The following is a 25,485-nucleotide window of genomic DNA, read 5'->3' as shown; positions in this document are numbered from 1 at the left end:
CTACAGTCGGAAAAAGATCGGTTTGCTCATTGAGGGCGTGGAGGTGAGTCTTACCTCTGAGAAAACACGCGTTTTTGAGTTTTTATGTTTTCCGAGCAAAGCTCGGTCTCCCAGATATTTCTATTTAAGAGTAACATGGTTCGTTATTAATAGGTTTTGTAATAATCAAAACATAATTATTGCCCATAAACAGCACATCAAACAAATATTTTGACCGCTCTTACTGGTAGATACCGATTGCCTGTTAGTACTTTGCCTTATCATTAATACCAACGCAGTAGGTACACATATAATATATATCGCAGAGTGAATGGAATAGTGATTTATAATGACGACCCTTGGAAGCATAAATATATCGGGCGTAAATAAAATATTGACTTTAGTCGACCGTGTTTTTATTCCTTTATCTAACATTATAATATACTTAGTATAACTTAATAATAACATTTGGTACGGGTATCTACTTAGTAGTTACAAACATATCGTATCGTCCCTGGTACCGTCCATCGGTAACGGGAAGAACAACAGACAGGCGCGCCTTGGTCACGGCGTCAGCCGAACAGAGAGCTCACTCACGACTCTTCAGGTACAGAGTGTCTTAAATAAATAATTGCTATGCCAGCACTGATTTCACTTCAGAGAGGCACATTAGGGGGTGTCTTGCAAGGCTCTGGCGAAGGCGGACGGCGCTCCTCAGACCGCCGGGAACGATAGTACGCGCAGTATGGCAGCGGGTCCCAGAAAGCGAACAGTGCTTCGCGTGTGTCCAACACCGAATCCAGCAGCTTCCCCACAGTAGCTGTGTGCCCACATCGAGTCGTCGAAGCTTGGCATAAATAAGGCAGTGATACTCCTACGCGAGCTGCCATCGCAACTATCCTGTTCCCGTGCCCGTTTGTCGACGCTTCTTCACGTACCAGTCTGAATGACATGTGACCAGTCATGGGCTTCGACGGTGACAATGAGGATACATATTTCTGCACCCACAGGTCGACCTCTTCGTCTTTCTGCGGTACCAGTCCTTTTCTCACGGAATCTACGCGACATGTCACGTTGTTCACCGCTCTGGATTCCTTTAAAGTCGTACAAGTTACAATTCTTTCTCCTTTAGGCTCCTTGATAATAACCCATGGCTTCTCTGCGCTTATCTCTCGTGTAAATCTGAAGTTTGATTTGTCTTCTGGCATAACGAATCGTAGCCGGTCTCTTGCACCTCGGGCTCCAGCACTAGCGATATAATACCGGCCTTCCCTGGAGGCGTATTTCTCGTACCACGAACGAACATCGTGTTCGCTGGCCACTACCCAAAACTCCGGTGTCGCCAACCCGGCCGCGCGGCACACGCGTATCAACTCCAAAGGGTCATCCAAAGTTACGACGTCACGAGCACTAGGCACGAAACACTGACAGCCCATTACTTCTAGATATGGTTTGGCCAGTGCGTCATAATAAGCCGGGGTCGAGGAACTCACGGGTACATAAAACACCGCAGATTCTCTGTCCACTATCTCACGCAAGGCGCGCGCATAGGCTAACGGGTCCGCCGGGTTGGGTCGTGGAACTGTGTAGAATTTGTTGACGGCTGCGGAATACTTCAGCAAAGTAAATTGCCCCTCCAACTCGAAGGCGACGACTCTTGCCCCCGCTGAGTGGAAATTTCTCGCCAAGTGCAACGCTTGAACAGAACTTCCGCCACTGATGAGGACTGTCCTTTGCTTGGTGGTTTTTTCTGAACGAAGAGCGCGCGCAATCAATTTTATCACTCCTATTGGACACTGAATGCACTTCCAGAAAATAAACAGCGACGCGGCGATCCAGAGTGTCGGCAATACCACGAGAATCTGTTTCCAAGCCGGGTGTGCGATGATACTCAGCAAAGCGAAGAGCGGTCGGAAGAAGAGTCGAGGCCACCAGGTGAGGATTCTGATGATGCGGGGTAGCGGCAGCGGGCGCTCCGGAGAGATGGCACGTTCTTCCGGAATAAGCGAGAATGTGGAGGAGAAGGACCGTCGCAGCGCGGTGAAGGGCGGCGGTTGGTGCGAGCAGCGCTTGACGCGCGGAGAGAACACGAGCTCTGTGTTAGAGCGCGCGAGGCGGCTGTACTCGGGCGCGCAGGCGGGCATGGCGGAGGGACTGGCGCGCGCGCTCCTCGCCGCTGCATATAAACTACCTCGTTATCAGCGTGCCCGCCGAGCGCCCGCCGCTCATCTTTGCACCCAATTAACTACTACCTAGATTAGATCGAAAACAAACAAATATACTGAAAAGGAATTAGGAGAATGAGTTGATAATTAATTAGGACGCGAATTCGGTGAATGGTGCAAACTGCAAAGGTTTGATATTATTATTTTTTGTTTGTGCGAAGGCGCCACTAAATGGGCGTAATAATTATCGCCCAATGTTTCTGTAAGCAAGTGAGAAATGGGTATATGATATGAGTTATGGCCAGGTAGAGCACATAAACAATTACCAACTTTAGAAGAAGTTTTAATTTGTTTCACTACTGATAAATAACAATTTCAATTACCTATGGTTTTTAATAACAATTTTAACCTATGGTTTTACAATATTATAACATTAACTATCTTAAAATCTGATTATTTATTCTAAATACTTATTGATTTTACAGAACATTTGTGATTGTATAGGTACCTACTCCCAGCCCACAAGCTCGTATCTATAGGGCCGATTACTCGAAGTCACTGCTGAATTTTCGCAGGCTTATCTGCTTATAATGAGATGAGATGACTTTTGTTTATGTAACTTTTTCGAGTAAGTGCGGCAGGGGCAAATGCTTTCGGTGCCGTGCCAAGAAGCAATTTGTTAATTGTATATATAATCTACTTGCATCACCACACATAAAAATTATAATGTACTAAAAATAAACATTTAAAAGTACAAAAAGTTGTAATTCGAAGTTGCGTACGACGGGTTCAGCCGAATTTGGCACTTGATTTGAAATAAAGAGTTTTGAATGATCTGTTAACTTTCATTTATCAAAGCTAAATTCCTATTTGTGAACCAAAGTTCTTAAAACATTATTACTAGTAACAATTAAAATAGGAATATGGCAATGCTATTTGTGTCAGAGCATTTCATAAATGTAAATAAGGAAGTTACTTGCTGCAATGTACCTCATATAAATATATTTAATAATACTTTTCAGTATTTACAAACATTAAATTCCTTAAACAGTTGCCATCAAGTCCAGATTTTTTGCAGCATTGTATATATTTTTAAAAGCAAATGAACCAAATTTAATAATTGCTATAAGAATATCAGAAACCTCAAACAACAAAAACAATAAAATAACATGTAACAAGAAGATTGACTAACATTTAGGAACTCAATAAATAGTCAAATCATTAAAAATTGTTTAAAAATAAATGTCTTTCTGCAAGACTACACTTTATATTAGTTCATCTATTGTTCATAAGTAATAAATTATGGGTTTAATTTAACATTTACAGATTCAAAGAGTGTTTTAGTCTAAATTTACTTAACACAAATACATACATTAAAAACAAATTGTTGCTTTAATCAAGTTAGATGTAACTCTAAAATGATATAATTATTATGAAACAATTTGAAAAACATAAGTATGATTATAATACATGGTTCTAGTACCTATGCTTTAGTTTAGTTAACACTGCTAAGCCAGAGATTATATTAGAAAATATAATATTAATATGATATGGGTACAATAAACTTCAAATCCAGAATACAGAAATAAATGCTATTAAATCATATTTAGATGTCTTTTTAATAAATATCTTTTTTTTTCTCTAATAAATACAAACTATAAAAAGTTCCATTAAATTAATACGGATTTGCAAATAATAAATTTACTGTTAAATTACAATTATAAAATAAATGGTAAGTTAGTTTCCTTCAATTCAATAGAGCCATTCTTACAGACTATGTGCAATTCATTATGTGGCTCTCCCTCAAACCTGAACCGCTTCGGGTGGGAGTCATCCATGAACCGTCCCAGCTTCATTATTTTCTCATCTACTTTTATTCTATCTGCTATCAGATTTGTGGCTGGCAAATTCTTAAGAATGTCATGAATTAGTAACTCAACTTTACCCTTTTCATGTATGAAAATACTGCTTTTGTCTATCAACTGGGAAGCATGCATAAATACTTCCCCACTCTTTAAGGAAGCTTGCAGGTTGCCCGAGAAACCTGTGATGCGCAGATTTCCTTGCTGTATCACATCTATGGTCACGGCCCTATGGAGATGGTCCAATGATATATTGCCCATAGCAGTTGTGAAGTGGGACTTGTCACTGTAACAGGACTTGACGCTGATGGAGCCGGCGTGAGACGTGACGGAGAAAGAATTTGCCATAACATTGTTGCAATCAATTGCTGCATCTTTGCCTGTTTTCAACTCTATATTGCTTGCTACAAGTCTGCCTTCTGTCTTGACCTGGCCCTGCACACTCTCCACTCGAATATTCTGTGCCTTTAAATCCGCAACATTTACTGTTCCTTTCTGAGTCTTCACCACAAACTCCTCTCCTTCTAATTTCGCCAGATGCACTGAAGCATTGTCAGTCGTAGTAACATGAACTTTTAATTGATATGGAACTTGTATCAGGCAGACATCATCTCTATCTGAAGACGTATTTTTATTTAGCAGCTCCAGGCGCTTAGAAGATTGTTTTACTTGAAAATCACCTGTATCTTTGCCTTTACTATACAATATCATAGTCAGCTTGTCGTGGGCTTTTATGTCGTTAACGTCAATTGGCTGCACTTTCACATGAATGGGGCTTTCCACAAAGATCTCAGAAGCTTTGTTATCTATTGTCTTTTCCACAGTTCTGACAATATTTAACTTATTCAAATCGGGCAAACTGCTATAATCAACAAAAGTTAACCTCAAAATTTTGAGACACTTATGTAAGACTCGTTGACCCGCCGGAGAAAACATATTTGACTATTTGATACACTTTTCAAAATTATTAAAACATTATTCCTGTTATTATAATCTAATTAGTACATCGCTAATTTCATTTTCGTTTTTATAATAGTGACAGTACTCTTTCGGTCGACATCTGACTTTGACACTTTTGACAGTAACAGCAGATGCTTTTTATGTTTTAAAAATGGCATTTTCGCGATTCGTTTGGTTTGTTGTTCTGAAGAAGCATTTTTGATTGAAATTGTTAGCTTTATTTATTTACAGTAATATCATATATTGAATGCTTTATTTATGTCACATCGAATAATAATTATACTTGATGTAAAGAAATACGCAGGAATAACTAAGTTGCTTTGCAGGGTCCAATAGATCCATTATCCATGTGTAGGCAGTATGGCTTAGTGCTTTAGCCTGTCCATGGGCGAAAGAAAAAAGAACATCATTTTGACATTGCAGTGGTGTTTTTATAAAAATCCTTAAAATTAAAGATATTGAAAGTTCATGAAAATTGGAAAAGTGCATAAATTAAGTCAAATTGATTATTTTGGCGAAGAAAGCTTCTAGATCAGGTTTTAATTACTTGCAAGGTAATATCGACGCAATTAATTAATTTACATATCAGCTTTTCCTTTCCTGTCAAACCGCTCCTCATTGCTCATGCTTGCGTTTATTCCTCTTTCGTTCTAAATCTAAGGTTTTACCATGGTTTTACATTGTAGAAGTGGAAAGTAACTGATAGCATTTTGCTAATGGACGCGTAGAAGATGATTCAGATTATTTAGGAGCAAAGACTACCTGAACTGCTACTAGAATCTGGGCTGCCCAAAATAAATCAACACAATGAACGTGGATTTAAAGCAGACGTTTGCGCGCATCAAGCCAGTGTGCGATGTTGTGATGATGTGCCCCAGCGCGGACTCCATCGCGCAGTTCACCGGCCGCGTCGGCGAGCTGAAGAGGGAGGCCGTGCAGGAGCTGCAGCAGTATCTCTTGTTCCCATTCATAACCCATATAAAGTCTACTGAAATTGAGTAAGTCAGAAATATTGTTTACCCCCTGCATTTTCCACACTAGACATATGCACATTAAAATTAAAAAAAAAGGTCTAATTAGTTATACTAATTTTAATGGGCTTGTTAGACTGTATAAAAACTTTTTTGAGTATTACCTGAAGACTGAAATGTGCAATTATAATATAAAATGGGTTGAATATTCATATATGGATGATATGATAGCTATAGCTGCATTCCAATTGCAAAACTCTCCAGTAAGAAGAAAAACGTCTGACTAAATCTGAGTCTATTGATAGCATGGCATTATAGAGTATAGATCTGGGACAAGCAATAATAAAACTTAATAAGATATATTTATGGTTGCTATTCCAATTCACGAACAAGAGGACATTAAAACTTAATAATATATTATATTTGTATGTTTTAGGAAAAAATATGAGCTCCAGTGGAGGATAATAGATGCCATCCAAGTGGTGCTGGAAAAAGTAACCGTGATCAGCTTCGAGATGTGCATTAAGATAGAAACAGGGCTGCTCAGCCTGGTGTTCGACAACTCCAAGCCTGGCATGAGTATGATTATCATTCTAATTATATGATTCATTGTAAGATTTTAATGCCCCTTTTCTTTAATCAACCTTGTTTGATTTTCATCAACATTTTGTTTTAAAGACAACAGCCCCTGGGTCTCAGGAGGTTAAGTTCAATTTCATGTAAATTATCATTAGCAGTTTATCTAGTAAACAAAGCAATGAGTCTGTTAGTCATTTAATGCAAAAAAGAATTTAGAACAGTTATTTAAATGCAAATCCAAATCAAAGCTTATTACCTACTTATTATTCTTGGGGAGAAATTTTGTTCTTTCTCTCAGACTGCAAAGATCAAATTTTATTTATGGTCTAATTTACATATTTTTAGTCACAACCGCGACATGTGGAGTGAAAGCGAGATTGATTTAATGTTAGTACCTACGACGTACGTCAGAACAGTTCAAATTCGACCAAGTTTTTTTTGTATGAAATATTACCTTACATGAATTATAATTTTAGTTGCGGATGTACCAGAAGAGCTAAAGCACTCTGTTATGAAGTGCCTCACGGTGCTAATGCTGCACATCGACGACCGCGTCCGCAAGAAGATGCTTCGCACGCAGGTGCCACTTATCGCGCAGGCTGTCTTCGTGTCCGTCCATCTTGCCAAGCTGGAGAGGCTCAGGGCACTGAGGTTAGTCTCTGTTACATTCCAGTTGTTGCGCTAGTAGTTTTGAACATTGAGACTGCGTCCGTGAGAAGATGCTTCGCATGCAGGTGCCGCTTATCGCGCAGGCTGTCTTCGTGTCCGTCCATCTTGCCAAGCTGGAGAGGCTCAGGGCACTGAGGTTAGTCTCTGTTACATTCCAGTTGTTGCGCTAGTAGTTTTGAACATTGAGACTGCGTCCGCGAGAAGATGCTTCGCATGCAGGTGCCGCTTATCGCGCAGGCTGTCTTCGTGTCCGTCCATCTTGCCAAGCTGGAGAGGCTCAGGGCACTGAGGTTAGTCTCTGTTACATTCCAGCTGTAGCGCTAGTAATTTTGAACATTGAGACTGCGTCCGCGAGAAGATGCTTCGCATGCAGGTGCCGCGTATCGCGCAGGCCGTCTTTGTGTCTGTCCATCTTGCCAAGCTGGAGAGGCTCAGGGCGCTGAGGTTAGTCTCCTATCTATTATGCTCCAGCAATTTTGGCATCAAGAAATTTGAAAAAAAAAAAAGATGAACGCATTTATGTGTATTGCAATCAAGAAGAATTGAACAGAGCGAAGCTGGTTTTATACATACTCGTATATACCGAACACCGGGTTGTATGCGTGGCCTCTCTTTATGGTGCATTGTTTTAACAACATCAAGTTCTAATCAGATTCCCTAAAATATTAATTTTGGCATAAAAGTTAGCTTTAGTGCTGTTGAAGTTCTAAGTCTAAAAAACTAACTCTTACCTATCCCATTCCCTGTCAAACACTCAGGGTGTTCGAGTTGATTGCGTTTATTTTTTTATCGTAACTTTCCTACGTAATTCAGACTGGCAGCCATCGACTCGGTAACAGCGCACACCGCCTGCCACCGCCAGCTGACGGACGCGTACCACATAAAGGACATACCGCTGGAGGCGCTGGTGGTGGACATGCTGGCCAGCATCCTGCCCGGGGTGCTGGCCGCGCTGCAGGACGTGGCTACCTGCTCCGACAACCCCGGACACGCGGTGCAAGTGGTGAGGATTTGATTTACCCCCATTTGAGTAAGATGGAGTTAGATTCTAGTAATATATCAGTCCTCTAGACTACAGTAATAAATAACAATATTTTTAGGGCTCAATTTCCTCCTCTTTATAAACACAATACATACGTATAAACTCGTTCATCTCATTATTATCACGGCAGTAACATGCAAGCATAAAACTTGCCCAACAATACATACAAACTGAGAAAAGCTTGCACATATCAAAGTTAATGTCATTGACACAATGTTCCATTTCGCGAATGTCTGTAATATAATTTCCCAAACAAAAAATTACACAATGTACAGCTACAAAAGTGCTTGGATACATTATTAATGGAATTAATTCAGTCTGTACTTGCTTGGTTTTTGTTGCGGACCAAATACTGGGTAACGAAATAGGATTAGGAAAATTACAATGTTTATATTCCAGTGTCAGTGTTAATTCCAAATATTCCTGATTATATTATATGACGTACTTATTGTTAACTGAACCTACGCTTTTCAGGCAGCAATTGACGCGATACACCGCATACTGTGTCTCACGATGAATGACAAGTACTTGCTCAAGCACTCGACCATAACGGCCGAGGACTTCGCTAAGATGGTCATAGACAAGCGAAAACCTAACAAAGAAGTAAGCAGTAAGGGTAATTGATATTTCTGAGGAATTTTATACGTTATTTTATGTATTTAGTTTATTGGTTAGTTATTTTTATTTAAAAGATTTGATTAAAAGATTTTTTTTAAGTATTACTTTTATATTATTGCATGTAAATATCAAAATCTAAATCGACAAGAAACTGAAAGGAAGTAAAACAAAAGCAATATATTCCATTCAAGTCGAATCTCAAAAGAACTCGCAAAAGAATGTAAAAAAACCGAACACGTGCGAGTCGGACTCGTCCACCGAGGGTTCCGTACTTTTTAGTATTTGTTGTTATAGCGGCAACAGAAATACATCATCTGTGAAAATTTCAACTGTCTAGCTATCACGGTTCGTGAGATACAGCCTTGTGACAGACGGACGGACGGACAGCGGAGTCTTAGTAATAGGGTCCCGTTTTACCCTTTGGGTACGGAACCCTAAAAAAACCACGTAACTCCGTCGACCAATTATACAATTCTATAGATACAAAATGTTGTACAGCGAGCTGCAAAAGTGCACACCCACTTTATGAATTAATTCCATTCAAAAAGTGGGTATTCCTTTGCCAGCTGCAACCTTATTAGTATCAATATTCGAATCGAATGGTCTGTAGTTTCAATTTTAAAATAAAAAAATGCTAAAATATATTAAAGATCAATCAATCAATCTGTTTATCCTTATTTCCATTATTTGTACCATTGGTTTACCAAAGAACAAATGGAAATGGTTCCTCACATGAAAGATTGTTTCAGAAAAGAATCCCAAGGAGATATCCAAACGTTCCGCGGAGTGGTTCGCGATGGCGGGCGAGAAGCTGGTGCTGATCAGCAAGAGTCTGTCGGAGCTGGTCACGGACGATCACCCTAAAGTGCGTCGCGAGCTCGGCGTGTACTGCGCCAGGCTGCTTACAGAGTGCCACCAGTGAGTTTCTTGCCTTCTTTACTACAGTATTGGTCATTGATCAGAACTCCTAAAATATTTGAGACAGCTTTTTGGGTATTTGCAAGGGGGTGTCACTACGCGGTTTAGGTACATTTGGCCGGCGCGCCGCCCGGGCCGGCGTATGGCAGTGGGCTGCCGCTCGGCTCGCACGATAGTCGTGTCACGTGGCGCTCGCTCAAAATTGAAAATACACAATGGCTTCGAAACCTAAATCTTAAGTCCTTACTTAGTAATAGTTAAAATAAACATCCTTAATTTATTGAATATTGGTTGCCCAGAAACAATATTAGGAACTGACCGACATATTTTTAAAGGAATATAGCTGTGACATACCTACTTCCGTGAGAATCAGACATACTATCTCCGGATAAAATTTTTATGTTTACTGAATCAACGTTTGTAATTCCTACATTTTTAAACTAAACTAAGGGTCGGTTGCACCAAACTGTTCGTATCGTTAAAGAGTTCGCTTAATTTTTATGTATGGAAAGTTTCATAGTAAAGCGCCGGGGGGCGCCGGCTGACGTTGATCGGTCTGTCAAATGTGCTCGGTGCAACTGGTCCTAAAACTTGTCAAGTGATAACCCCGTGCCGACACTCACACTCACAGCTCGGTCGTAAAACTGCGGCGCGCAAAGAAGATTCACGGTTCGTGCGCGGTTATAAGTTTCAATTTTGTTGCAGTCGGCAAGTATAGGTATAATTTTATACCTAAACCTGACTTTTGTGAAGTAGTGAATTTTCTGTACGGTAGTATTATTAGTTATTCTGTGGTATTTGCCATAATAATTCATTTAAAACACGACCGAAGGGAGTGTTTTAAATCGACACGAGTTGCGAATTACCTATTCGCACGTGTATTGTACAACGTTTTACAGTACATGCATACACACGAAAAGTGCTATTTTACGCACTAGTGCGGGAAAATAGGGCCATATGTACTGTAAAAGAAGTTTTCACTGGGCATTCATTGTACCTACTTTTTTTTTCAGAACAATGCAGCCATCCGTTTCCATCGCACTGGACCTGTTACTGGCGCTCTCCGGCGACTCGCACCCCGAGGTGTCCGAGTACTGCTCGAGCGCGGTGCGCGCGCACTGCGGCCGCCACGTGGCCGACAGCCTGCGGGACAACTTCACGAGCACCGTCGCCGGCCTGCCGCGGGTGCTGAACAACGTCGGTGAGTGCACCACGATGCAGCCGTCCCGCTCGCACGCACTGGACTTATTAGTAGCGCTGTCCGAAGTTGTGCAATAGTAAAGTGGCAGACAACGTTTATAAACCCGTTTCTTATCGACTGAAATCATACTAATTGCGTCCAGCTATCCCCAGATACTCAAATACTCCTGTGAATACTGCTGGGAAGGAGCTTCCAATTACAAGATGTTTTGAGCTCTAGTCCCCACCATAGTCCAATGTGGATTGAGGTGAGGACTATAATGACCTGTTCATCTGTTTGTTCCAGATTCCGCCCGCAAACTAACAGCGCTCAACATGTTACACGGCTACATCGAGGTGATGATGGACTCAGCACAACCACAGACGCTGACCGCGGCTCTCAGTACCGAGCACTCGCTTCAGAGCTTCGTGTCCGCGCTGCTGGAAGCGGCCGCGCTGCACACCGACCTCGTGCTGCTCGCGCGGCACACCAGAGGTACAGACTAGTACTCTTGCCATCACTCTTGTGATGGCTGACCTTGTGCAGTAAACATTACAGCTTGGCGAAAAAGAGTAGAAATTAAAAAGTGGCAACACTGTAGTGTCGACCCTTTCAAACCAATTTGTATAAGAAAAGAAAACGGGACGACACTACAGTGTTGCCACTTTTTAATTTCTACTCTTTTTTGCCAAGCTACAGGTTGACTTGCGTGGGATTGTTTTATAACTTTTTTATTTTACTGCACAGACGGGCCCACAACAGCGCCGACATCATCGCCGTGGCTGAAGCTGCGGCACCTGGACGGCGCAGCGGTCGCTCGGCTGTGGAGCATAGCGCGGCTGCTGGGCGGCGCCGAGTGCGCCTCGCTGCTGCTCGACCGTCTCTCGCCGCACTCGGCCGAGAGCGCCGCGCTGGCCAACATCCTCGCGTCAGGTATGTGCGGCCGTGGAGCCTGGACAGCCCGGCCTGGCTGACACTTTCTGTATAACAGACTCGAAGTCGAAAGCCTGGAATCATAATGGTTTTTTGGTGCGAGACTATTCGAAGCTTATCGAGGGCGCCGCATATTTTGTTGATTATTTTTGTGTTAATCAACAAATAATGAGTATGCATAACAATTTTGTTTGTAGCTCCTAACGCCCCAGCGGAGTTGGCGCAGCGCGTGCTCAGTGCGTACACGGACGAAAGTGTGTGGTACCTGCCACTCGAAGTGGGCAGTGAAGAGGCGCCCACTACAGAAGAGACTCTCGACCCCTCCGTGTACGACCCTCACGCGTGGACCAAGGACAGCGTGCCAGGTACGGACACACCGGTACACGGAAAGAAGCTATTATATTTTAATAAGAAAACTTCCGTGAGACACAGACAGTGATATAATAGGGAAGCGAGAGAGCGTCACTAAGCCAATCACATGACCTACTGTGAAATCGAAAGTTCCGTTTCTGCCTCTATCACTCTTGCCTATGCGATCGATAGAGAGGCAGATAAAGAAATTTCGATTTTCGCGTTTCGCGGTAGACCACCTGTAAACAAACCTCCTTGATACATCAATGTCATAGTGAAAACTTGTTAAAAAACTGTTTAAGGCCTAGTATGTTTAAGTTACTCTATGGTTTACTAAACAAATTAGCGCTGCACTCTGGCGGCAGAACATTGCAGTAATACTCCCTATTTTCGACTTAAAATACGTGAGTGAACCGTTTTAATATATTTTCTCAAAAATGGACGGCAAAGTCGACTTTGCCGTTTAAAAAATAGGTCGCGAAGCGCGTAGTTTATGGTCAGTCAAAAATTTAAAAGTTAAAAACATTGCAGTCTCGATTTTGGGACTGCAATGTTGCATACAAATTCCATTATTTGTCGAGTTCCAAACTTTTTAAAAGTTGAAATGGCCATATCAAATGAAGGCACAGGCCCATTAAACAGCCAAACAGATGATTAGTACCGCGACTATTTAGCTGTCTCAAATAGGTTGACGTATTTTCGGCAGAAAAATACACTTCTATTTTTTTTATTAAAAAAATAAAAAGGCGGCAAAGCTAATTTTTTCAATTGTTTCTACTTTATCTGTGAAAATATATACGTAAGAACGTTGCTTTTGTAAAATATTTCTATGATATTTATATTTCTTGCACCATTTTTGAGAAAAGCACTATATATGACTCGGCTGGAAGGCTACTTGCTGGCTTCGGATTCAATTAAACGGACTCCCAAGGTCGTCCGTTTAAAACGAATCCTCAGCCTGCAAGTAGCTACTTCCGAGCCTCGACAATAATGTACTATTGCTCTGATGCTCTGGGGAAGAGCGCGCAGTTTACGGTTCAGCCTTCTAAATCTGTTTGAATAATTGAACAGTAAAAATCAAGGAATATACTAAGGGCCAGTTGCACCAACCACATTTGACAGACTGATCAACGTCAGCCGGCGCGCCCCGGCGCTGTAGTATGAAAGTTTCCATACATAAAAATTTAGCGAACTCTTTAACGATACGAACAGTTTGGTGCAACCGACCCTAAGCCTTACTTTGTCCCTCCAGGCCTATACGAAGGCGCGACTGAAACGCGCTACACGGGCATCAGCTACGCCGCGCCGCGCAGCCCGCGCCGCGCCGCCGGCACCTGCGCCACGCTCGGCGAGGCGCAGCGCAACATGGCGCTCACCTGCATCCTCACTGAGGGCGTCGGCCTCATGGCGAGGAGGCTCGTGGCCGACTTCCAGCCCTATCTGCTGAAGACGCTCTGCCTGATACTGGAGAGAGTTGGTAAGTTCCCGTCCTAATAAGCAGAGTTCGACCTTTGCAGACCTTGATGCACACGTCGGGACTTTCACGATTCGGTTGACCATTCAGTTGTGTTCGATGTCTGTCCTCCTGCAACGGGAGCACTTTCCGTTGGGGCACGTACGAAATATACATATAATACTGTGCCCGCAGGTAGTACGTACGAGATGCTGCACCTAGCCGGCGTGAAGGCCATAAGCGACATCGCGGCGGCGTGCGGCCACGACTCCGTGCCCGACCTCATCCGCTGCAACGCCGACTACTTTACGCATCAGATCTCTGTCCGGCTAAAAAAGGTAGCACTCCTCTACTAGTACGTACAAGATGCTGCACCTAGCGGGCGTGGTCCCGTCAGCAATATGGATTTATATGCTTTTATGGATTTTACAAGATTTTAATGTTACATGTTCCAGCATAAACCCCGTTGGGGCACATCACTTGAGGAGACTTATTCTAGGGCTTTAAAACTAGCACACACTAGCAACTAACAATATTAAATGTTATATGTAATTAAGATACTCCTTTATATTGTACAGAATGAGATTCCAACTAAGAACTTTCTCTATTTTACACTGAGAAAAAAAACTAACAAAAACACACTTAGAATTACAAAAATAAAACTTAAGAGCGCTCTTACAAGAAAAGTCGAAATAATGCAAAATTGATGATACTAGTCGACGAAATTCAGGACTTTGCGCTCATTATTAGAAACAATGAGTACTTGTTCCAGTAAAAGCGTCTTCTTATCTTTATAAATATCGTTGTAAATATTAGAAAAAGGACTTATTAAATTAGTAATGATTTTTTTTCTGATGGTCGTTTCCGAAAAACCCCGTGAAGCACTGAATGGCGAGCTCTTATTTGGAAATGTTGAGAATTTTACTCTGCTAAACCTGGCTATTTTGTATTACTAATACCCTGTACTTTAGGCATATCAAACTATATTTTTCCTACATACCTTTGAGAAAGAGAAAATCAAAGTAAAACGAACTCGATTTTCTCTCCGAAACAAGTGTCAATTCCTACGAAAATCTACTTAATATCGAAGTCATTTTCATACTCAAGCAATCTGCAACGTTTGCTTATACTGTTGGTATACATTAGTGTTTATGAAATTCTACTATAATTTTTTGGCAATTTTTTGAAAACTACTCTATATTACCCATGACGCGCGCTGCGCCAGCTCAGTGCCGCGGCAGAGCTTGTAGAGGCAGGACGTGTGTCGGTCGGCTCCGCACATTTTCAACGGCGACGACGAGGTTTTTTATCATTGTGTGCGGCGGGCGCCGTGTAAAACGCTATACTGTGTGCGTGTAAACCGCAACGAGAGACTTTGATCCTAGCACTGTTTTTATAGTATTATAATTTATAATGGTACAGTTTAATAAACTACCGGACAGGATTAAAAATATTTGAAACGACCTGACATTCTATATGTATTTATTTGACTCAAGATAGTACTCAGGGTCTGATGATGGAGCCGGAAGGTGGTCACCGGTACCAATCAACCATGCAACTAAACCACTTCGTGTTTAGGCTCGTTTTATTCATCTCAACAAGATCTTTGACACAAGATAGTACTCAGGGTCTGATGATGGAGCCGGAAGGTGGTCACCGGTACCAATCAACCATGCAACTAAACCACTTCGTGTTTGGGCTCGTTTGATTCGGCTCAACAAGATCTTTGACTTAAGATAGTACTCAGGGTCTGATGATGCAGCCGGAAGGTGGTCACCAGTACCAATCAACAATGCAACTAAACCACTTCGTGTTTAGGCTCGTTTTATTCGTCTCAACAAGATCTTTGACTTAAGATAGTACTCAGGGTCTGATGATGGAGCCGGAAGGTGGTCACCGGTACCAATCAACCATGCAACTACACCACTTCGTGTTTGGCTTCGTTCGATTCGTCGCAACAAGATCTTTGACACAAGTTAGTACTCAGGGTCTGATGATGGAGCTGGACTGTGGCCACGGGTACCAGTCTACCATGTAACTGAACCACTTCGTGTTTGGGCTCGTTTGATTCGTCGCAATAAGATGTTTGACACAAGATACTACTCAGGGTCTGATGATGGAGCTGATAGACAGGTACCCGTCGCCACCTTCGCGCTCCATCATCAGACCCTGAATACTACCTTGTGTCAAAGATCTTGTTGAGATGAATAAAACGTGTCTAAACACGAAGTGGTTTAGTTGCATGGTTGATTGGTACCGGTGACCACCTTCCGGCTCCAACATCAGACCCTGAGTACTATCTTGTGTCAAAGATCTTGTTGAAACGAATAAAACGAGCCTAAACACGAAGTGGTTTAGTTGCATGGTTGATTGATACCGGTGACCACCTTCCAGCTCCATCATCAGACTCTGAGTATCACCTAGTGTCAAAGATCTTGTTGAGACGAATCAAACGATCCTAAACACGATGTGGTTTAGTTGCATGGTTGATTGGTAATGGTACCTTCCAGCTCCATCATCAGACCCTGAGTACTGTCTTGTGTCAAAGATCTTGTTGAGACAAATCAAACGAGCCCAAACACGAAGTTGTTTAGTTACATGATAGACTGGTACCCGTGGCCACCTTCCAGCTCCATCATCAGACCCTGTGTATCTTCAGTGTCAAAGATCTTGTTGAGACGAATCAAACGAGCCTAATCATGTTACTACATGGTTGATTGGTATCCGTGACCACCTTAATCATCATCAGATCCTCAGTACCAGTTCGTTTTTAAACCCTCGTTGATACAAACTTTACAACCTATGGGTACCAAATGCAATGACGAAACATGTAAATAAGCGAGTAGGTACCTATAATTTCTTTCGAGTAATATACCTTCATAAGTACGAGTATGGGGCTATTCATAAATTACGTCGTTTCAAATGGGAGGAGTGGGGGGGGGGGGGGGGGGGGGCCTGGACATCGGATGATGGTAACATGACGTAGGAGGAAACAGATTCATCCGAAGCTTGATTTTTGGATGATTTGAGGGGTGGGGGGGGTCAAAAATCGTCAAAAATAGATGACGTAATTTATGAACAGCCCCTATGTACATTTGCACTGCATTTAGTATTTTCGTACTTACCAAATAACAGTTTTAGAACTTTAAAAGTTAAGTACAGTTAGTGTTGTTATGGTTGATTTCAATATGCTTCGCGAAGGATCAAGAATGTTTAATCCATCATTGTAGTGCGAGTGTGGTAGAAGGGATCGGCATACTGAGCTCGCACGGCCTGCCGCAGCGCGTAAAATACCTAAACTCGCTCAACGCCGAAATGTAATAGCGCTCTTAATCCGGGGACAAGGAGAGTCAACTAATAGGAACAAATTGACTTTTGCAATTTCCATTTAGTAGGAAATACAACTTCTATATTTGTAATTTGAAGTATGCTAGAGTAATTTCAGAAATTTGGTTTTGTTATTCCGAGAGGTGCTTTAGCAATATCGGAGGTGATGACGTCATGGGTGAAAACTAACCGTTTTGTAATTCTAAGCGTGCTTTAGCAATATCGGAGACGATGACGTCATAGGTTTTACTAAACTGTACTGCGATTCCAAGCTAGCTGTTGTTATTCTAGAGATAATGACGTCACAGGCAAAAACTAAACTGTTTGCAATTCCTCCGCCCCTAGCAAACGGGCGCCGCGAGAGCATGTCGCGCGCGTGGTAGCTACCCGTCTCTATTTCTGTCTGTATGAATAAAAAAGCATTTGGTAGTATATCTCTGTACTAAAGAGGCACTATAAAAGCCTGTCGAGATATTCTACCCATTCCTTTCTTATTCATACAGTCAGAAAGAGACTAGTATTTATTACGCGCGCAACATGCTCTCGCGGCGCACCTGTGCTAGGGAGGTTGGAATTGCAAACAGTTTAGATTTACCTATGATGTCATTATCACTAGAATAACAACAGCTAGCTCGAAGTTGCAGAACAATATATTCCTGTAGACACCAACTACACAGTAGGTCGCGGGTTAATATGTCCATGGCCCACAATATATCCTAAATTTATTATTTAACTTAAGTATGTTTTAAACAAAGAAGACACGAGACACGCCCGCCCGACATCCGACACAATACTAACTCTAACCAAATGAAGGTAGCAAGTAGTAAATTTTACTAAAATCACTAACATTCGTTTCGCTGTGTTGGTATTACAAAACTCGTTTAGTGATTGGTACAACAATGAACATAAACACAACAAGTCTATCTACTAAATACCAGTAAACTTTGTAATGTCGCTATAGTAACAACTGAATTGTTATTTTAAATGGGGTAATGTTATTCCCGCGAACTCGTTTTTTAGATATTACAAAACTATGTAAGTGAGACATTTACTAAAATCATAACTTGAAATCACAGATGCATTTTTCCAAAAATCACAAACTTTACTAGTAAAAATCGGAGAATTTTAGTAGTAATAAAAATGAATTGTAACAAATACTGAACTTTGTTTAATGCTCCATTTACTAAAGTCTGTTTGCTGAAATTAGATTTAGTATTACTGAGCTGTTTGTAGAAATAAATAAATTTTACAGAAATAGTGAAACTTCCATGATTACTACTAAAACTTCATTTTTTCCCCCAGTACAGAACTGTTTATTAATTCCTGGTGATGATTTTTCTCTCAGTGCACAATTGATACACTGACTAATGACACGGAAAAACTATGAAACTTCCCATATAATCAAATTTAGCGAACGCTTTAACGCTGAAAGGCGGTTTGGTGCAAGCGACCGTTGGCGGATATTGTCGTGGCCGCACACCGTCGTGATATTTAAACATAGGTTTAGAACTATGGTTGTTGCAACTAGCCCTATTTCACTAAATGCGAAACTTTACGACTTTTACGCGGACAGTCGCTGGCAGATGCTAGTATTTTATAATTATTTGTTTATTGGGATTCAATGTATCTTGTTTTTTTAAATATAATCTCCTATTATTAGGCTTGGAACACCGAGTCAGCACTTCAAATCCTGTCCGTGGTTATGCAGTACAGTGACGCGAGTATACTGGACTGCCTTTATGGAATAGTGGAAGACGTAAGTATAGTAACTGTCTCTTAAAAACTCGTGTGGCCAACTCCTACATTGATAATCGTAACGTTCATAAAATGTGCCGTTTCCAAGCAAAAAGTCTCACTTTGCCGCTTACCAAAAGGACGCCTTACTTACTTACAGGTTATTCGTATAAAGACACAAGCAAATCTCATCCTTATGGTAAGCGACAAAGTGGGACCTTTGACTAGACTTCGACACAAATAAACAAAAAGCAACATAATCTTTAGGTATGCTATAACCCATACCCATAATTCACCTAATACATCCTAAATTTTATATTTTAGGTTCTAGTCCAAAGTTTGGATAAATATCACGAAAACAACTTACAAGCGTACCTTCAAGTCTTCCTGACATTCATTACCTGTATCCGAAAATGGTTTCCTACGGAGGATGAAACAAAGACGGCAGAAAAAAATAAAAGTGAAAAGGACCAAGAAATTGACGTGTTGAAGGACCTGATGGAATATCTGGCGCATACTGAGGAGATGGACAAGCTGATGAATAACGAGGAGGCGGAGACGACACAAACCGCAGAAGAGATGTATAAAGAAGATCAGAAAATGAGGGAGGAAGGAATTCTGGACTATGATGATAAAGTTACTGGTGAGTTGTTTTATTTTCTTGTGTTGTCTTGTATATGAAGAATGATTATCGTTTTTTTCATTCCTTGTCAAGAAGTTTCAATTGAAATGTTAGGTGAAGTAAATACCCGTGAAATATGTGTGAAATTGAAGCGCTGGTGGCCTAGCGGTAAGAGCGTGCGAGTTTCAATCCGGAGGTCGCGGGTTCAAACCCTGGCTCGTGCCAATGAGGTTTCCGGAACTTATGTACGAAACATACAAAAATTCCATCCGGTTTAGCATCAACGTCAATTGGAAATCTATTCTTCATAAAAAATAAATTAAATATATTCAGATTTCTTAGGTTTGATAGTTTTACAATGCTTACAACTAGTAAACAAGGACAATTATTTCAGAGGAAACCCCTCCCCTGCCGCGCCATATCGTCGTGACGCGAACTATTCTGAAGCGGTGCCTCAACTTCCTTACGTCGAAGAATAAACAGGTGGCCATCCTAGCGCTGCAGGTGGGTTAACATTTTGATAACTCTATTTAATACATATGACTCATATGAGTGACCATGTTTTAGCGGAGGTTTTAGGCACAAAATTATAATTTGTTTTTTAGGATTCCGTACCCGAAGAGTAAAAACGGGACCCTATTATTAAGACTCCTCTGTGTATCTGTCACCAGGCTGCTGCCAGGCTCTCATGAACCGTGATAGACAGTTGAAGTTTTCACAGACGATGTATTCTTGATGCCGCTATAACAACATACTAAAAGCAACAAACGTGATTTTGCCGTTTTATCCGTAATGGTACGGAACCCTTCGTGCGCGAGTCCGACTCGCACTTGGCCTGTTTTTTCTTTTTATTTAGTGTCATTAATGCCCCGAATTTTGAAATTTTACCAGAGTGTGGTTGAAGTTGAGGTATTTAAATATAAATTTTTGATTCTAACATGAGTACAGCATCTCATCATCTGCCTCTCTATTGGTCTTGCATATACGTATGATAGAGAGGCAAATAGACGAACAAACGAACGAAGCAGTCGCGGTAGGCCTTTAGGATCGGGTAGGCTAGGGATTATGCAGTTAGGAAGGCTAAGATTAAAATACCACTTCACAAATTTGTTGATTTGTTTAGGTCCTAAACGAGGGTTTCCCGATCCTGGTCCAGTACCCGGACGAGCTGCTGCCCCTGGCGCACGTGTGCTGGGCGCCGCTGGCCGCGCGCTGCGCCGCGGACGACGCCGTGGTGTTGCGCCGCGCTCTGGAACTTCTGGTTACCATGGCGGCGCTGGCTAAGGACTTCCTCAGACAACGGGCGGCTACGTAAGTCTCCCTGCTACTTTATGAATCAAAGATTCATTGTTGAAAATCATGCTTCAAAGGACCCCGGTCAGTCTTTAACAAGATTCAATTCCCAACTATTTATTTAAACAATTGACATTAGATTGAACCTATATTGCGATAAGAAAGATAAAATGACTGCAATGGCAACTTCAAACGTAGGTATACAACTTTAAAGTACTAATACTTTTTATATCTAGTACAAAATCAGTCGAAACTCTGAAAGGGACTCGGAAACAGTGGTAGCACCCCTAGAGACTTTTTTTCAGGACTCTGAAATCTATAACATATCAAAATCTCAAGATATTTAACTGAAACCACATTTTCCATACTTTAGGTCCAGTGTCCTTTGACACCTTATCATTATCAGTAATTCTCTGGTTGACCCACAAAACGTATGGCGCCGTACCGTTGGCTCAGCTGTCGAACTATGAGGCACACTTTTTTTACTGTCCAAAATTTCTTCAAAATCTTCTTATTGTCAGCCCTTTTTTGCTTGAAAGAAATAAAAACCTTGGTTGATTGATGATTTCCTCATATTAAACATCACATCGATATCGATAACATGCTCATTTAGCCCATATACAGCCTGAACTAGTTAGTTCGTCTTATATCCTTAATGTTGCAGACTCTCACGCCTACTAATTTTAGGCTAGTTTTCTTCAGTGCTTAAAAGTATAGAATTCACTACCCAACCTAAAAAAAACCTTAGCTGTAGCTGGTTTTCCGAGATTTGAAAGTATAACAACTTTTCAGGGACGTGTTACCTCACGTATATGTGTTTCTGCACAAGTCGGCGCACGAGAGCCACCTGAAAGACGCGGGCGCCGCTTACCGCAGCTCTGCCGCATTCCGGCTACAGGTAATACACAAAATAAAATCAAATGACGACCGGTCTGGTCTAGTGGATAGTGACCCTGTCTGCTAAGCCGATGGTCCTGGGTTCGAATCCCAGTAAGGGCATTTATTTGTGTGATGAACACTAATATTTGTTCCTGAGTCATGGTTGTTTTCTATGTATATAAGTATGTATTTATCTATACAAGTATGTATATCGTCGCCTAGTACCCATAGTACAAGCTTTGCTTAGTTTGGGGCTAGGTTTGATCTGTGTAAGATGTCCCCTAATATTTATTTTATTTTTTTTTATTTTTTTTAAATAAAAAAATTCAGCCTATATACGTCCCATAGCTGGGCACAGGCCTCCTCTCATGCGCGAGAGGGTAATACACAAAACAACAAATAAGCCACATCTAGCCAAGACGCCAATCAAAGATTAAAAATGTGCCGATTGATGTTTAATATAAAGTACGGTAATTTTTCAAAGTCAGCAAGGGTAAGATTTAGTAAATACATACATATATTGTGATATAGACACATAAATTTGCATGCCGTCTTATGGCGTTACCCATAAACGCCCGTCAAGTCTTGGCTTGACATGGCCTTAATCATTAGAAACGGACTAAATTTAACAAAGGTTTGCTAAGTTTTGTCATCAATTCATCATGTCTCTCAGGCTAATATTTATGAAATGTAAGTTTGTAAGACCTCCTGACTAGTTAGCACATTCCCTTTAACCTTTCACACTCTACTTTCCTCTTATAGCTAGCATAGTCGAGGTTAGTTACTAAACCTTACCAGCAAGTATGTAGCCCAAGAGAATGCTTTACGTCAGGTATAAACGTATTTTTACTACTGGTGCAGAACCATGTCGGCTAAAATCGCAAATCTCTTAACTCCATTTGAAGGAAATAAGGGATTTGCAACTTTAGCCCACCATACCTAAAGTTGGAAACCTCTTAAACTCCTTTCAACTGATATAAGAGGTTTGCGAGTTTAGCCGACGTAATGTTATGTTCTCTAGAATCATGTATCATTTATGTAATCGCAGGCGAGCGCGCTCAACGCACTCCGTACCCTGGCGTCAGACCTGGCGCTGGAGGGCGAGCGCCTGGAGGACGCCATGGCGTGTGTCGACGACTACCTCAGCAGCAAGCAGCCCAGACCTCTGCAGGTTATATTTCGTGCTAATTTTTGAAGTGAAAACTTCTTTAGCGGCGCTGAGCACTTTATGTGATGGGGAAAAAATGTTAAACTCGCCAGAGCGTAAGACGTAACCCTCTCGTTCTACCGCGCGGCGAAAAGGTATGCCTGAGCCTGCTGTTTCGTTTAGGCGGCGCATGGCGCTTGCGTGACGTCACGTGTGACGGACACTGTTACAATGTCATTGAGTTTTTCTTTTTTGATTTAAATGCCATCTAGTGAGTTTCCCTCAAACTGGTACTAATATAACTCTAGTACTCACAGCGATGTGCTTAGGGCTTCCAAGTAATGCGACGAAATAACGCTAGATGGAGTTATCCTCAATTATACATAGTGCTCCAGACATTTTGCACTAGATAGCGCTGTTATTAATATTTTGAGTTAGAATGTCATTGAGTGTTTTATATTTTTTCTGCCATTACCTACCTAACATAAGGAATACACGTACACAAGGTTAGTGTACATGTCCAGTCGAGTAAAGGTTGCGCAATCATTAACAATGACCAAATTGAAGGGATGTTTACAAAAACAACATAACTGCTTAGGCAGGTTGACACTTTTTAGAACATTGTTAATCGTTTCAGGTGTCAACCAGTGTAGTCAGTTATGTTGTTTTTGTAAACATCCCTTCAATTATTATTTAGCCTGACCAAAGATACGTCGATTGAGTAAGATGTGTAAAATCTAAGACAATTTCGTGCTTCGAATTTGACAGGTAAACGAGATGGCGCTGTACAGCTCCATACATGTTGCGGTGACTCTGATTGTCAAAAGTTGATGTTTGACAATTCAGTGACCGCAAAACATCTTGTCAAACTAAGGGTCACGTTTTTTTATTAGACTTTACCTCTCTATTTGATATTCATTAAGTTTTCATGTGCCGGAACGCGGATCCACGTTAGTTCTAATTAATAATTTATTAGAATTCAATACTTACTGCACAAATCCACGTTTTAGCATATTGAGAGGTTAAAGTACCCTACCCCTCATCAGTATATTTATACTGTAATAAATAATTACAACCTTCCCCAGGAGCTTGCTGTGAAATTCTTCAAAGCAATGCTGGAGTACGACTACGGCGCGACCTGGTACCACTTGCGCGCGCTCGCCGACAACGAGTGCGTACTGCACCCGCCCGACTCCAAGGCCGTAGACCTGGTGCCCGTCATCGGCACCCCCTACACCCCCACCAACAAGGATTTCGAGCGTAATCTGGCGCTAGTGTTCGCGGGGCAACACCGCCACGGCTAGCACATGCCGTGTCTGCGGAAATGCAGACGCGGGAAACGAAAACTTGCACGGTAAACTGATTGGACTGATGTAATGTAATGGCGTGTTTTTACTTGGTGGAATCTAGCCGTTAACGTTAATGATAACTGTATAAGTAGGTATGTATAGTCATTGATCCACTGTGACATCATAAAAGTGTATCGTTGAAATTCGGCTATCGGAGCTAATACGTACGGATTCGAATAATACATTATTTTGATACGTGGTGTTTCAAAATTGTAATATGATCTTCCGCCTACTATGTATGATTAGTAAAATTTTCGGAAAAAAGACGACGTTAGTCCTTTAAGGCTAGTAGGCATAGGTAAGTACAGCCAGCAAAATATACGTATTGGATGTATGTTCCAATGTGATGAATTATGGACAAAAAATGGTGTAACCATTTTGTAGATTAATTGCCATTATAAATGTTCCCTTATGTTGTTTAGGATCTCTGTAGTAGATAGTTATTTAGTCTGTATAATAAATAACTGTGAATATAGGTTTTTTTTCAATAAAGATGCAATTTTTATGAAAACTTTTTTTATTATAGACACGCAACACAATAGTTTAATAGACTCAAAAGTACTTTTGCATCAGGTTTCCAAATAAGGTTTTATTAGATACATGTCATATTACATAAACACTCGGCATACTAGCGGGCCGTAATTTCAGGTTTTAGGTTAGGCTTCGTTCATGTCGTCTCGGATATGGGTGAATATGGTATCGATGCATTCAGTGTAATGCCCTGAACACAAATATATGAGATGACAAGCGCGAAAGTGGTGGGGGTAGTTGCTGTGGCGTCATAAAGTCTGCAGTACAAACTTTTTTTTTAGTTTCTTTTAAACATACCATGTGGGGTACCAAATGAAAGGGCTTTGTGAGTAGATCACAAATATATAACATACTGTAACATTTTCAATACTTGGTCTAACAAATTATTAGAAAACGTTCAAAAATTTCACATTCCACTGTTGACTTTCAAGAGCTCTAAATTGAAAATGGCTGAATGGATTAGTCTAAAATACATACCAAATGACTGTAAATATCTTCTATATAATGTTAAAAAATAACTAACCAGATATATAAAAAAATAAGAAAAGTACATCAAGTTGAAAAAGTATAATTATCTGTTACATTAAACTGGAACTATTATTAAAGCAAACAAAAAACCCCACTGTTTACATATATTTTTGAAATGGTCTTTTCACTAGCTTTCATTTGATACCCATATTGCTATAGTAAGAAAAAAACAATACCCCCCTCCATTTTTAGGGTTCCGTACCCAAAAGGTAAAACGGGACCCTATTACTAAGACTTCGCTGTCCGTCCGTCCGTCCGTCCGTCCGTCTGTCTGTCACCTGGCTGTATCTCACGAACCGTGATAGCTAGACAGTTGAAATTTTCACAGATGATGTATTTCTGTTGCCGCTATAACAACAAATACTAAAAACAATAAAATAAAGATTCAAATGGGG

The 25,485-nt window shown here is 41.1% G+C and overlaps 3 protein-coding genes across 6 annotated transcripts; 1 reads left to right on the top strand and 2 right to left on the bottom strand.

Moving 5' to 3' along the window:
* Positions 1 to 378: 378 nt before the first annotated feature.
* Positions 379 to 2,322, bottom strand: LOC134803713 (uncharacterized). Its single transcript, XM_063776524.1, has one exon. The coding sequence runs from the start codon at positions 2,121 to 2,123 to the stop codon at positions 636 to 638; it is 1,488 nt and encodes a 495-aa protein (XP_063632594.1). The 5' UTR covers positions 2,124 to 2,322; the 3' UTR covers positions 379 to 635.
* Positions 2,323 to 3,607: 1,285 nt separating this feature from the next.
* LOC134803738 (uncharacterized) lies at positions 3,608 to 5,072 on the bottom strand. Its single transcript, XM_063776560.1, has one exon. The coding sequence runs from the start codon at positions 4,940 to 4,942 to the stop codon at positions 3,863 to 3,865; it is 1,080 nt and encodes a 359-aa protein (XP_063632630.1). The 5' UTR covers positions 4,943 to 5,072; the 3' UTR covers positions 3,608 to 3,862.
* A 692-nt stretch (positions 5,073 to 5,764) lies between these two features.
* LOC134803569 (TELO2-interacting protein 1 homolog) lies at positions 5,765 to 24,483 on the top strand. Of its 4 annotated transcripts, XM_063776381.1 has the most exons (19): positions 5,765 to 5,964; positions 6,374 to 6,516; positions 6,993 to 7,167; positions 7,999 to 8,188; positions 8,702 to 8,843; positions 9,595 to 9,763; positions 10,777 to 10,964; positions 11,250 to 11,438; positions 11,691 to 11,876; positions 12,074 to 12,241; positions 13,480 to 13,704; positions 13,876 to 14,018; positions 18,668 to 18,763; positions 19,066 to 19,384; positions 19,758 to 19,867; positions 20,487 to 20,674; positions 21,449 to 21,554; positions 22,584 to 22,706; positions 23,768 to 24,483. In XM_063776381.1, exons 1-19 carry the CDS (start codon positions 5,774 to 5,776, stop codon positions 23,984 to 23,986), a joined length of 3,270 nt encoding a protein of 1,089 aa, XP_063632451.1. In that variant the 5' UTR covers positions 5,765 to 5,773; the 3' UTR covers positions 23,987 to 24,483. The 4 variants fall into 4 exon arrangements, with proteins under 4 accessions (XP_063632451.1, XP_063632444.1, XP_063632438.1 ...); XM_063776374.1 differs by lacking the exons at positions 5,765 to 5,964; positions 6,374 to 6,516; positions 6,993 to 7,167 and adding an exon at positions 7,378 to 7,475 and having other exon boundaries at positions 8,702 to 8,830; positions 9,600 to 9,763; XM_063776368.1 differs by lacking the exons at positions 5,765 to 5,964; positions 6,374 to 6,516; positions 6,993 to 7,167 and adding an exon at positions 7,378 to 7,475.
* The last annotated feature ends 1,002 nt before the right edge of the window (positions 24,484 to 25,485 follow it).

This window comes from Cydia splendana, chromosome 2 (genome assembly GCF_910591565.1).
Source record: "Cydia splendana chromosome 2, ilCydSple1.2, whole genome shotgun sequence".
In the NCBI taxonomy this organism is placed as follows: domain Eukaryota; kingdom Metazoa; phylum Arthropoda; class Insecta; order Lepidoptera; family Tortricidae; genus Cydia; species Cydia splendana.
This window is presented reverse-complemented; position numbering and strand designations above follow the sequence as displayed.